The sequence below is a fragment of the Vipera berus genome, assembly GCF_964194415.1.
Source record: "Vipera berus genome assembly, chromosome: 1".
NCBI lineage: Eukaryota > Metazoa > Chordata > Lepidosauria > Squamata > Viperidae > Vipera > Vipera berus.
Window position 1 is genome coordinate 217,670,078 of NC_138202.1, and position 14,293 is coordinate 217,684,370.

The window sequence follows — 14,293 nt, forward strand, 5'->3', positions numbered from 1 at the left end:
CCTCTCTTTCCTGCCACCTCTCCCAGCATTGGAGCCTGCTTCAGTTTCCTAAGTTTTCACGTGATGTGTCCAAATGAGTCTGGTCATTCGTGCCTTAAGTGAGAACTCTGGGTTGATTTGTTCAGTGCTCCCTTGGTTTGTTTTCTTGTCTGTCCAAGGTGTTATCTGGAGTCTTTTTCAACATCAGAGTTGAAAAAAAAATCTATACTTTTCCTATCCTGCTTCTTCAAAGTCCAACTTTCACTTTCATAAAGGGTTACAAAGAATACCATTGCTTGCACTATTACAATCTTTATAGGTATAGACCAGGGGTAGGCAACCTCGGCTCTTTTATGACTCATGGACTTCAACTCCCAGAATTCCTGAGTCAGCATACTGACTCAGGAATTCTGGGAGTTGAAGTCCATGAGTCATAAAAGAGCCGAGGTTGCCTACCCCTGGTATAGACATTTGAACGTCTTTTCCACGGCCTTCATGGCTGCTTTGCCAAGCGCTAATCTGTGGCACATTTCGTGACTGATGGAGTCTTTACAGTTATCATCAGTCCAAAAAGACAAGTATCTTCACTGTCAATTCTAATGCTGGTTCTTTTACCTGCTTGGTCTGTTTTATATTTAATTTTAGTCCCATTTTTTCTTCACTTACGTTCTTCAACTTTTATTACTAGAACTTGCAGATCCTTTGCGTTTCAGCCATCAGAGTAGCACCATCAGCACGGAACAAGTTGTTGATGCTTCTTTCTCTGGTTTTAAAACCACTCTTGGCTATTTGCAGACCAGCTTCCTTTAATATATTCAGCGTATAGGTTGAATAAATAGAGCAGAGTATACGCTTTTGTCTCACTCATTTTCCATCCTGGTGCCCATCTCTTTTTTCTTGTGTTTTCTATATACTGTGGCTTCCTGACCTCTATATAGGATTGGCATGAGGATAGTGAAAGGCTTTGGGATTCCTATTCTAAGCACATTTTATAGCTTGACATGATCAGCACAATAAAAGCCTTCAAACGGAGCTCCTTTGTTCACAAACTCTTTCTTTCGTGGATCACTTTGTCATGGTTCCGACAGATGAAACTCCTCAAAAGAACTTCGGATGTTCTTGCTTTGACATCACTTTTTTCAGAAGTTTCTCCAAGCCTTCTTAAAAGTGTTCTAGCCTATGTTTACTTAGTTTCAGACATATGTCTGCATCTACATTGGGGATGGGATTGGAGAGATCTAGGCAAAATATGACTCACTTGACTGGAGCTTCATTTCTGTAAACACTAAAGCAGGCAGTAGAACTGATTCTCGAATGGGTCATACAGAGAATTCTGCTGCTAACCATTTCATAAATTGTATAATACTGCTCTAAACGTATATGAAAATCTTAAATTATGTAACAAAGATAGTGTATGAAATCTCCTGATCAAGTAATGTATAGATATATTAACTTGTTTGCACAAAAAAAGATTATGGGCTTGCTTAATGAAAGTGCTCGTTGTATATGTGTACATCCTATATGTTAAACCGTGAATCATATTTTTAAGCAATATTGAGAATACTTGAAACAGTGAACAAAATGTCTTTAGAGAGAGGAAAAAAAGAAAAGCTTACCATGCATTGGAAGGTTGGGAGACCTGAATAAAGTACTAAAATAATTGTCCATTTCAAGTTTATTTTGATTAAAATGGACAGTTCACAGAACTTTTTATCTGATTCTGTGGACTATTATTAATATGCAGATCCTATCTTGAGTTCTGTCATTTCCCTCTCAAAGATATTCCATCCTTGTTTGTGTGCCTGAATGTATTACTTAGGTCTCAAGTTCTACAAAAAACGTGTATATATTTTAAACAAAGAATTGTTTGTTTAAAATTGTTTACTATATGCCAATGTGAATTTCCCTATAACAAAGTAGCTGGTTTTTTTTCCTTTCACAGAAATGGAAAAGAAACTTTCAGAAGAAAGGGCTACAAAGCAAAAAGTAGAAAACTGCTTACTGGAAGTTGAAAAGCAGTGTTCCATGTTGGACTGCGATCTGAAGCAATCCCAGCAGAAAATAAATGAGCTGCTTAAGCAGAAAGATAAACTAAGTGAAGATGTAAGTATAAACTTAAAAAAAAATCAATTTTAATATTTGCTACGCTCCATCTACTTACAGCTTTTCCCCCTCGTTTGTTACATTTATGATAAAATACCGTATATACTTGAGTATAAGCCGACTCGAGTATAAGCCGAGACCCCCAATTTCACCCCCAAAAACTGGAAAAAGTTGGTGACTTGAGTATAAGCCGATCCGCCGTTCTGCAAGCCTCCGCCGCCGGCTGCTTCGTTCCGCAGCGGAAAGAAGCAGGCAGGCTGCTTCGTTCCGCAGTGGAAAGAAGCAGCCTGCTTCGTTCAGGCTGCTTCGTTCCACAGCGGAAAGAAGCAGGCAGGCAGGGGGCGGAGGAACGGAGACCCGGCGACGTTTGGGGAGGTTTGGGCGCCTCTCCAAATATCCCCAAACGTCGCCGGGTCTCCGTTCCTCTGTGCCCTGCCTGCCTGCTTCTTTCCACAGCGGAAAGAAGCAGGCAGGCAGGGGGCGGAGGAACGGAGACCCGGCGACGTTTGGGGAGGTTTGGGCGCCTCTCCAAATATCCCCAAACGTCGCCGGGTCTCCGTTCCTCTGTGCCCTGCCTGCCTGCTTCTTTCCACAGCGGAAAGAAGCAGGCAGGCAGGGGGCGGAGGAACGGAGACCCGGCGACGTTTGGGGAGGTTTGGGCGCCTCTCCAAATATCCCCAAACGTCGCCGGGTCTCCGTTCCTCTGTGCCCTGCCTGCCTGCTTCTTTCCACAGCGGAAAGAAGCAGGCAGGCAGGGGGCGGAGGAACGGAGACCCGGCGACGTTTGGGGAGGTTTGGGCGCCTCTCCAAATATCCCCAAACGTCGCCGGGTCTCCGTTCCTCTGTGCCCTGCCTGCCTGCTTCTTTCCACAGCGGAAAGAAGCAGGCAGGCAGGGGGCGGAGGAACGGAGACCCGGCGACGTTTGGGGAGGTTTGGGCGCCTCTCCAAATATCCCCAAACGTCGCCGGGTCTCCGTTCCTCTGTGCCCTGCCTGCCTGCTTCTTTCCACAGCGGAAAGAAGCAGGCAGGCAGGGGGCGGAGGAACGGAGACCCGGCGACGTTTGGGGAGGTTTGGGCGCCTCTCCAAATATCCCCAAACGTCGCCGGGTCTCCGTTCCTCTGTGCCCTGCCTGCCTGCTTCTTTCCACAGCGGAAAGAAGCAGGCAGGCAGGGGGCGGAGGAACGGAGACCCGGCGACGTTTGGGGAGGTTTGGGCGCCTCTCCAAATATCCCCAAACGTCGCCGGGTCTCCGTTCCTCCGCCCCCTGCCTGCCTGCTTCTTTCCACAGCGGAAAGAAGCAGGCAGGCAGGGGGCGGAGGAACGGAGACCCGGCGACGTTTGGGGAGGTTTGGGCGCCTCTCCAAATATCCCCAAACGTCGCCGGGTCTCCGTTCCTCTGTGCCCTGCCTGCCTGCTTCTTTCCACAGCGGAAAGAAGCAGGCAGGCAGGGGGCGGAGGAACGGAGACCCGGCGACGTTTGGGGAGGTTTGGGCGCCTCTCCAAATATCCCCAAACGTCGCCGGGTCTCCGTTCCTCTGTGCCCTGCCTGCCTGCTTCTTTCCACAGCGGAAAGAAGCAGGCAGGCAGGGGGCGGAGGAACAGAGACCCGGCGACGTTTGGGGAGGTTTGGGCGCCTCTCCAAATATCCCCAAACGTCGCCGGGTCTCCGTTCCTCCGCCCCCTGCCTGCCTGCTTCTTTCCACAGCGGAAAGAAGCAGGCAGGCAGGGCGCAGAGGAACGGAGACCCGGCTTCGTTTGGGGAGGTTTGGGGAGGTGCGCGCGCACCTCCCCAAACCTCCCCAAACTTCGGCAGGTCTCCGGACGGCGGTGGCTTGGGAGAGGTGAGCGCGATCCCGGAAGCTCCAAAGCCTCGGCCGCGCACAAGTCCTCGGTAAGTTTTTTTGTTGACTGGAGTATAAGCCGAAGTGGAATTTTTCAGCCCAAAAAGTGGGCTGAAAAATTCGGCTTATACTCAAGTATATACGGTAATTCTCTATCAAGATCTAAGTTTTTGTTCCGCTTTTATAATTTATATTGGCTTAACTTTTTTTTATCAAAACCAAATGTGGACTAGATTGAGAGAATCAATTGATCCAAAAAAATCATATAGGTAATTTTGAGCACCTACAGTTAGTCCTCGACCTACAACCACAATTGAGCCCAAAATTTGTATTGCTAAGTGAGACAGTTGTTAAGTCATCTCCCCCCATTTTGCAATCTTTTTTTGCCACTGTTGTGAAGTGAATCGCTGCAGTTGTTAAGTGAATCTGGCTTCCCCATTGACTTTGCTTGTCAGAAGGTGGCAAAAGGCGATCACGTGACCCCGGGTCACTGCAGCCGTCATAAATATGAGTCAGTTGCCAAGCACCTGAATTTTGATCACGTGAGGCAATGGTTGTAAGTGTGAAAAATGGTCATAAGTCTGTAACTTCGAGTGGTCACTAAATGAATGGTTATAAGTCGAGGACTACCTTTACTATGTTTCTTTGTCAAATGCTAGCAGCATATCATGCTCCATTGGTGCACCTTTTGATGATCACAGTACTTGAGCATGGGCTCAGAGGTTGCAGCACAGGGAAAGTTTAAGAATCAGGAATATGAATTCTAGGGTATAAGCTAAAGGTATGGAATATTTTAGGTTCTTATTTCTCCGTTCTGTAAGTAATTTGAAATGTGAAGCTTTTAAATGAAAAACAAAAGCTATTTATATTTCATGAATATTAATCAAAACATTTGGCTACACATTAAAAATTGCCATCTTCATTCCCTGTAGCTCTAAAGAGCTTTATTGGATATTAATGTGTTATTTTGAATACACGTTTACTTGTTTCAAAATTCTCCAGGTCAAGGAAGAGTGTTTAATTACTGATTATATTAGCTTCAAGCCTTGTATAATAAAAACGACAAACTTAGCCTTGGGTATAAATCCCACTGGACATTGACAATTAGTTCTGTGTAAATATCTATTAAATTGGGCCGTAAGACTAGTTCTGAAAGGGCACATTTATAGGACTTGAAGTTTGACTGGAGAATGGGACTGGCTTTCAGTTAGGAATGGGACATTAATTTTGTAATGAAATGCTTCATTATGGCTATAAACCTTTTGTTTACAGTTTCTGTTTAGATATGATTTATCCTACTCTGCAGCTGGAACAAAAATCAGTAAACTAGAAAAAAAATTCCTTGACTAAAACTACTCTTTACATAGGACCATTAAGTTCTATTTCAAAGCAGCTGTGATCTGAGGAGAAAGATTGCCCATGATTAACATCATGTAATTAAATTACATGAGCGTGAAACACATTATTTCCCATGCACGTGGTCGTAAAAATCTGTCTACAAAGTATCAATCTGTTTTGCAGGTTGAAAACCTGACTCTGAAAATTGAACAAGAAACGCAAAAGCGCTGCCTCATCCAGAATGATTTCAAAATGCAAATCCAGCAACTGAATGCATTGAAGGTGTCAGAGAAGCAGCTAAAACAAGAAAATAACCATCTTATTGACATTAAACTAAGCCTAGAAAAGCAAAATAATGAGCTCCGCAAGTAAGTCCTTTAAGGAATAAATGTTCCGTTCCATTACAATTGATTGTGACTCAAAACTGAGCTGGGCAATGCTAAATTATGGTGTATCAACACGTAGGGTTTCAATCAATTCTTCAGCAGTGTTGGCACTATTATCATTCTTTCTTAAATTTATATGCCGTCCATCTCCCCTATCAGGCAAATGGGTGCTTACAGATCATAAAAAACATAAATATAAAAGTAATTAAAACATTTAAACTATGCACATTAAAAACAAAACTATTAAAAAAAACTAGGACCAAGAGGTGGTAATGTCTTCTTACCACATCAGCCACTGCCAACGGTAGGTGCACCCTCGGGGCCCCAATCCAATTGGTAAAACCAAGTTTTAATACCCTTCTGGAAGACCAGAAGGGTGAGAGCAATTCTCACCTCTGATGACAGGGTGTTTCACAGGGACAATGGGACATTCTTCACCTAAACTGGGGAGCTCTTGACTTTTGCTTTTGTTCACAGCCGTAAGTCAAAAAACATAACTGAATGCCTCTTTTGCATGTACCGGTATCATAAATTGCTACAGAAAAATTACACTTTAAAACCTCATCGACACAGGCAGTTCTGTGGCTGCGCATCTGCTTAGGGAATAAAAAGAATCTGGGTTTGTTCCCCCCATCAGCCTTGTAAGCCAGATACAGTCAGAGGTGGAGAGCATAGGACATTTCTGAGGTCATTTGTTTCCCTATGTGGGAACAGGTAGAAGGCGTGTCTCCCTGTCTGCTCTTGCTTGGGGAACATCCATCCAAGTATAACGAAACAGGAAAAGTGTGTGTGTGTGTGTGTGTGTGTGTGTGTGTGTGTGTGTTTGTTTGTTTGTTTTACCCCATCTCATAAAGAGCACTTTTCTTCATGCTGCAACAGACAGAAAATCACTTGATCCTGTTCAGGAAAAACTAAGGAATTACTGTGCTTGGTAGACAGATAGGATTTGTCTTTCAAGCCCAATAAGGATTAGGTAGGAAGAGAAGTGGAGACTCAAGATCTACTATTCAGCCAAAACAGCAAGAGAGGTACAAGAAAAGGAACAAGGAATAGTCTGGGGTCAAATACAAATAGTCCTCGACTTATGATTGGCCACTTAGCAACCTGTTCAAACTTTGAAGTTATGACATATCTCCCCAGTGCTTACTTATGACTTGGTTTCGACTGTCTGATCCTCCCCCCCCCAGTCAGATGGTCACATTTTTGGTACTTGGCAAATTGTCTACATCACACTATTTGCAGTTCCCTTGACTGCAATTTATGATGCACTTTGTCAGAAATTTTAGCCGTTCCTTAATAACTACAATATTTGCTTAGCAGCCATGGCATTTACTCAATAACTGCTGCTAAAGAGGTCATAAAATTAGATCCAGTCTTATGGTGACCTGATTAACAACCAGAATGATTTTACGATCAGAATTCCAGACTCAATTCTGGTTATAAAGCAAGGACTACCTTTAGTCAGTTCTGGTTAAAAGGGAAAACCTTCTTTCCAGAGCTAACTTCTAGGGTTTTTCCCCCCCTGAGGATAATGGTGAAGCAACAGCATAATAGGCCCTGTCTAGCCTTTCTGCTAAAGGAAACGGTACGTTCAGTGGGTCCAGATAAATAAGAAAAGCTAGAATGTGCAAAAATATCGAGAAGATTAAAGCAGGGTTTTTTTATTTCCTTTATGTCTTAAAGAAAGAATTTGTGCGCTTGGGTCAAACAGTCCTGCAACCACAGATCTTGACCAGTATCATATAGCAAGGAATCGGAAAGGACATGACTAATATTCTCTTCCCCTCCACAAGCGTCCACAGTCTCATTGTCTTCCTTTGAATTCCAATTCCTCATTGAATGAAATGTGACGTGACAAAACTTTGAAAAGATTTTTAACTAAGCCTTGGCAATCAAGACTCTGAAAGTCATTCCAATCAGGGCAGAAGGAATATCTCCTCCCAGTATGTCCCCATTTCACCTCTATCTAACTTTCATAGTCCTGCCAATTGAGTGGATTAAGTCCATGAATAGTATGTTTTCTCTTCCAAATATAGATAAATTAACCATTTTTTTCTAGTACATTGTTTCTGAAAGTATATCAGTCTTTATTTAGAAATTGCTGGCATACTACTCATGGACTTAATCCACTCAATTGGCAGATAAAAATAAAGGAGAAAGCTAATGGTGCATTCCAGCAATGTTTGTCATAGAAGTAGTAGTATTTTAAAATTGCATTTATCTTATTCTCTGTCAGAGATCGTCAAGATGCAGATGGGCAGATGAAAGAAATTCAAGACCAACTTGAAGCAGAACAATATTTTTCGGTATGTAGAATATTAACATATTCAGTATTATTTCTTAAGTGTTAAGCCTTATATATTTTCTGGATTTATCATACAGTTACAAATATTCTGGGCTTTATGGATTTATTAGTCACTGTGCTTTATATTTTTCTAAAAGTTTGACCTAGTAGCATATCTCATACTGTTTTATATGAGTGCATAAAGCACCATCAACAGCATGGGCTTACTGTGGTGTCCCTCAAGTTACAAGACTTAGTTCATGTCCACAAGATTCAGTGAATGTCCAGTTTGTTTCTTTGGCAATAATAAAACATTGCCCTTTTATCAGTCTAATATTCTCTCCAGATATTAGACAGGTCCAACACTGATTAACTTTTGAAAATCAAAGTCAGCTAAGTGGTATGATTGGTTATAATATGATTGCTTACAGGAAAGATGTAACAATCCTATTGTTACCATCTTAGCCCAAATCAATACACTGAAGGATGAAGTTCTTCCCATTCCTAGTCTGAATTATTAATCACTATATCATACTGGCTGTCATATTCCTAATATATTTTATTATAAATGTACATATACTCCTGGTGGCCATATAACCACAGAAAGTGTCTTCATACAACACTGGTTTCCTTGGCTAAGAAATGGAGATGAGCACCGCCCCCTAGAGGTGGAAACAACTGGATAGGGCAGGGGTCAGCAACCTGAAACAGTGAAAGAGCCACTCGGAACCGGTTCCCTCACAAAAGGAAAAACTGGGAGCCACAAAAAATGTGTGCACATGCGCGTACATGCGCAGAACAGGGTTTGACTGAAGAGTGGAGCCAAGGCGAGATATGCACCTACCCTGCATATTTGAATTGATTGGTTGAACTTTTTTAGTCCCACTTTTTTTTTTTGGACTGCACATGGCAGAGGACTGGGAGCCGCAGGAGACGGCTGAAAGAGCCGCATGCGGCTCCGGAGCCGCGGGTTGCAGACCTGTGGGATAGGGAAACTTTTACCTTTACTTTTATAATAATAAATATGAATATATGTATTAATTTAGTCAGGTAGAATATTTGATAGCTATCATATCTACAAGTGATAATTATCTGGTCATTGTAAGTAATATTGAAAAAAAAACACCTTGTTTTACATATATTTTAAACCTGATGAAAATGTTACGAAGATTCCTTATCTTAAAGCGGGCAGTTTTTCTAACACAATTCCTTTCCATTTCATCTGGTTGCTCCAATGCTATAATGTGTATATTGCTTTTCTCTTCTAAAACATTTCAGACGCTGTATAAAACACAAGTTCGGGAACTTAAAGAAGAATGTGAAGAAAAAGCCAAACTGTGTAAAGAAATACAACAAAAGATACAAGAGTTACAAGAAGAGAGGTGAGAAGGTGGTAGCTTAAATAATAGAAGCCAGTAACAGAACTCCTATATAGCATCATCGGCCATAGTGCTAATTTATTAGGATACCAATTTTAATTTACACTAATTTATTGCAGGGATTCCTTGGCAGCACAACTGGAGATCACGTTAACAAAGGCAGACTCTGAACAGTTGGCTCGCTCCATTGCTGAGGAACAGTATTCTGACCTGGAAAAAGAGAAGATCATGAAAGAACTGGAGATCAAAGAAATGATGGCAAGGCACAAACAGGAGCTTGCTGAAAAAGATGCCACGATAGGATCAGTAAGTGATTCACTCGAAACAGCCAAGTGATTCGACAATATGACTCGGATCGTAGCCTTGTCGATCTGTGCAAATTTGTCCCTTGAACATGAAGCATTCCTGTTTGGTGGTTTTTTTGTTTTTTTTGTTTTGTTTTTTTAAAAAAACTGCATGAGAAATTGCAACCGACAACAGTACTTAAAACCTCCTGGGACCAAACTTATTTAGACAGTGTCACATAAATATGCCAAGTACAATGTTACACTGCAGTCACTAAATGCTTTGGCTCTGAATTTGGCTAGACATATTATGGCATCAGAAACGTTCCATACCATAAATTTAATTTCTTTGTCCCAGAATTTACAGTAGCACCTTTAATAGATTTCAGTACTTCTGTTACATGTTCATCAGAGTGTATAATAATGTTTTGAGAGTACAATGTATTTATTTGTAAGTAGTTTAGAGGGATTCTAGTTGGAACATTTTTTTCTAGCACAGATATGATGACGGTTTCTGATGCAAGTGATTCTGCTTTCCAAATTCCACCTGTGCTAATTTTTTTCAACCCTGTTACTTAGTTTTACCTTTAAACCCTACTACTGTTTGGTATGTTTCCCTTACAATCCTGTTTTTAAGCTTCTATTTTTGTCTGCTTCCCACACAGTTGCCATGAGTCCCTTTGCTGGAAGCTTCTGCCTCCTCCCCCATCCTCACTTGGAATCTCAACTCCTACTTAAATGCTTGGTTGGCTTTTTTCTGTTCTATGACTTACGCTTCTTATAATTTCTGTGTCTTAGCTGGAAGAAGCAAACAGAACTTTGACTAGTGATGTGGCAAACCTCGCAAATGAAAAGGAAGAGCTGAATAACAAGCTGAAGGAAATTCAAGAAAGTGAGTATTATTTTAAAAGTAAAAGTGATTGATTTCATGTTAGCTTCACAAATGCTACCTATTTGGTTATTTATTGACAGGGCTTGCCCATCTGAATGAAGAAGAAAATGATCTTGAATTGCTAAGGACTCAGTTTGAAAAACAGCTGGCTTATGAGAGAACAATGAAAACACAGGTAACGTATAAATGAAGTAATGGGAAAGCGACTGCAGTTATCACTGCAGTGTTATACATAAGGGAGGAGAGAAAGGAATGTATTTAATTTTAATCACATGAAGTAGCTGCCCATTTATTCTTCTCTTATGCTCCCTTCCTCCAGGCTGTGAATAAGTTGGCAGAAGTTATGAATCGAAAAATTCCCATCCAACGAGGAGCTGACACAGATGTCCGAAGAAAAGAAAAGGAGAACAGGAAACTGCATATGGAGTTGAAAACCGAACGGGAAAAATTAACTCAGATGATGATTAAATATCAGAAAGAAATCAATGAAATGCAAGCTGTAAGTATCTTACATGATAGTAAGAAACTATTGCATAGTTGTTGAAAGATGTTCGTGAAGTTTCAGGTATTTACAAATTTATTTGACATTGTGATTCTTTAGCTTAATTTTTCCTGTATTCTTGAAAATCATTAGAGAACGTCCCACAATTTAGTATCCCTCCAGTGACAGGACACTGGTGGTCACGAGGCAGGGGTTGATGACAATTTAAGTGTTAACACTTCTGAGGAGACTTTGTCTCATCTCTTTCTAATCTCCTAATTTCACTACCTCACCCAACTGTACTGAAATAGTACAATCTATTGTTTTTATTTTCTTTAATTTCCTTTTAGTGGTTTGAGTTAAGAGATTGCTGTTAGAACCATCTCTGTAAGCAAGACTTTATCATGCATTAAAGATTAATTCTGATTATGCTTCATCAATCTCCTTTTACAGCAAATAGCAGAAGAGAGCCAGATACGAATTGAACTACAAATGGCTCTGGACAGCAAAGATAGCGACATAGAACAGCTTCGGTGCCAGCTCCAATCAATACATATTGGCCTAGACAACAGCAGCATATGTGGCCCTGGTGAAGTAGAAACGGATGATGGTTTCCCTGGTAAGATTTGTCCTTCTCTTTTGGGGAGAGAAAGAGACGCGTTTCAATTGATGACTCTCTATTTTGGGAAGTTCCAATTGAAAATGTCATCTCTTCATCCTTCTGTCACTAGAATTTTAATCCATTCGCATCAAGCTACCTTTGAATGTCAAAAGTAGGTTATGGTTCTTGTGCAAATCCAGATCTGTTGCACAGTTTGATTTCAAAATAAGCAGTTGTGTGGGGTTTTTTTAAAATCTATTTTTCATTAATCCTTTTCTGCATTTTCCCCTCCCCCCTCTTTCTGTTGGGTGCTCAGTTCGTATCACTCAGTCCCACACTTCAGAATCTATGTCTTTTACCTACCAACGCTCTTCCACCTCTGTCAGTATTGCTACTAAACCTTCCAGCTCTTGTGTGTTTCTCAATTCTGACTCTGACTCTGAGGAAGAAGCAGTGTCCTCTGCACAAGCCCCTTCAGAACCTGACGATCCAGGTGACCTTCCAGAACATGTGTAGTGACGAAGTGCTGTTGCCTATTTTCCGTTACTAACACTGAGGGCAGTAGAGACCAAGGAGGAATGTCCCGCATGAGAAAGGAGCAGCAACTAATAGTAATCTTAAATAATGTGGATGTTGCATTCATATAGGTGCATGAGATATGCATGTTTTCCCTTTTATCTGCAGATCCTCGATGCGTATGGTTTGCTGGGGGGGAAAATTAGGGCTGCAAGCTTTTTAATAATTTATTTTTTCTTGCTATTTATTTAATATAAAAAAACAAAACAGTGTAGTTATTTAAAAACCAAATAGTGAGTCAGTTTAAATTTAGAGTTGTGGTGATGGATTTTTTTCACATTATGTTCTGTGGCAAGAGCTATTCATATATTGAACAACAACAAAAAATCCCTCCTGAACTAGAATCACTATCTCCTCAGAAATCAGTCTCTGTATCTTTAAAAAACAGATAAACATGGTAAGAGGATATTCTCCAGTCCAAGTGACAACTTTCTGTAGACTAGAGTATAAAGTAGGACCGTGTCCTCCTGTTTCTGTGGTATATATGATAGACTTTCCCTTGCATAAATCATTCTCTCTTAGCCCAACTCATCTCATAGAGTTGCTGTTGTGGAGAAAATGGGAGGAGGAAGGAGTATTAGGTACTGTCACTGCCTAGAGTTGCTTATAAAAAATAATAAAGGCAGGACCTAAATAAAATTAATTAATAATGCTTTACTTGTTAAAGAGAAAAATAATAGATACATTTATTCTAGACTGCCAATCATGGGATTTTTTCCAGGATATGAAAGATCTATAATGAATTTTCTGCAATGAACTATCAAACATTTACAGGTTGCCCCCCCCCCCCCGAAAAAACCAAAACACCCCACCCTGTGTTGGAGAGCTAATTTGCTTTTCTGGCATGAGGAGAAAATGTAGGCAATATTTCTAAAACCTTTGAAGCTGTTTCAATCATTGGCTGTTATCAGTACAGATGAATACTAAATAACAAAACGTCAGTACTAAATTAATTGCTTAGTAGATGTGTTCTTACACAAGCACTTAGGTGGAGTTCCACATTTTATTTGTAAAATATTTTTGAATATGCTGGTGAAAGCAGTAAAATTATATAAATATGAATATTTGATTGTAAAACAAAATAATATTCTGTTGCTAAGCCAATGAATAAGTATATTAACCACATGGAAGACAGAAGAAAAAACAAGATTATGTATATATATATATATATATATATATATATATATATATATATATATATATATATATATATATATATATATATATATATATATATATATATATATATATATATATAAGGTGTATTTTGAGTCTTTCCATCTCTGCATATAGTGAAATCTTGCTGTTGTCATGTATAAGAGTTCCATGGTTTTTTTTAATCTGTCCATCAAGCTTAAAAGGAAAACCTCTGGTTTCAATTGTACATTTAAGAATTCTCTGAATTAAAGTACATATCTGATCAATATATATATAAAGTAAATATCTGGTCTAGATATTTCTTAGCTTTCTTACATATTCAGCAAAGATGATAAAAACTGCATTCATATTGATTGTATTTCCAACATATATTTGACACTTTCTTATACATTTTTATGATACATCATCCTATAAAAATTCTCTTTCAAGTTATAATTCAATGCAAATTTCAATCCTTTACTCCACATATTCTCCAATTGATCAGGCATTATGTTATTACCAAAATATCTTGTCCATTTGGTCATACAGTCTTGGACATATTCATCCTCTATATTTATTTGCAACATTAACTTATGCATCTTAGCAATCACATATAGTCATTACTACATAATTATGCAAAACATAAGTCCTGTTTTTTCATTGGTAAAAATCAAACTACTTCTTATCCAGTTTGCATATTAATATCTCTCCAGTTAACGTTCAATAATTTTTATATTCCAACTTTATTTCCAATGCTGCACTTTAAGAAAGATCTATAAAAACAACAATTCTTTAAAGAAGATACGCTTGCTTATTTGAATTTAAGCACTTCATCCTAAATAATAATTCAAAACAAAAATTGGTGTAATTGGTTTTGGGAGAAAGCACACTACATTCTGTATATTAACTGTGGTGCTCCTCACAATCCTGAAATATAACTTCACAGTTCCAAAGATAAAAGTTTTTTTTTAATTTTCTGTATTGAACTAATAATCAGGTGGCCCTATTCT

General features: G+C 39.8%; 1 protein-coding gene across 2 annotated transcripts in view; it reads left to right on the plus strand.

Moving 5' to 3' along the window:
* Nucleotides 1-14,293, plus strand: part of ROCK2 (Rho associated coiled-coil containing protein kinase 2) — a 110,657-nt gene that overhangs the window by 80,460 nt on the left and 15,904 nt on the right. The window contains exons 18-27 of one of the 2 annotated variants that reach the window (XM_081342753.1): nt 1,922-2,082; nt 5,447-5,631; nt 7,886-7,955; nt 9,212-9,315; nt 9,432-9,618; nt 10,395-10,488; nt 10,569-10,663; nt 10,808-10,987; nt 11,423-11,588; nt 11,887-12,063. In XM_081342753.1, coding sequence (XP_081198879.1) covers nt 1,922-2,082; nt 5,447-5,631; nt 7,886-7,955; nt 9,212-9,315; nt 9,432-9,618; nt 10,395-10,488; nt 10,569-10,663; nt 10,808-10,987; nt 11,423-11,588; nt 11,887-12,063 — 1,419 coding nt within the window. The remainder of the gene's footprint in view (nt 1-1,921; nt 2,083-5,446; nt 5,632-7,885; nt 7,956-9,211; nt 9,316-9,431; nt 9,619-10,394; nt 10,489-10,568; nt 10,664-10,807; nt 10,988-11,422; nt 11,589-11,886; nt 12,064-14,293) is intronic. The other variant, XM_081342754.1, reaches the window with a different exon arrangement.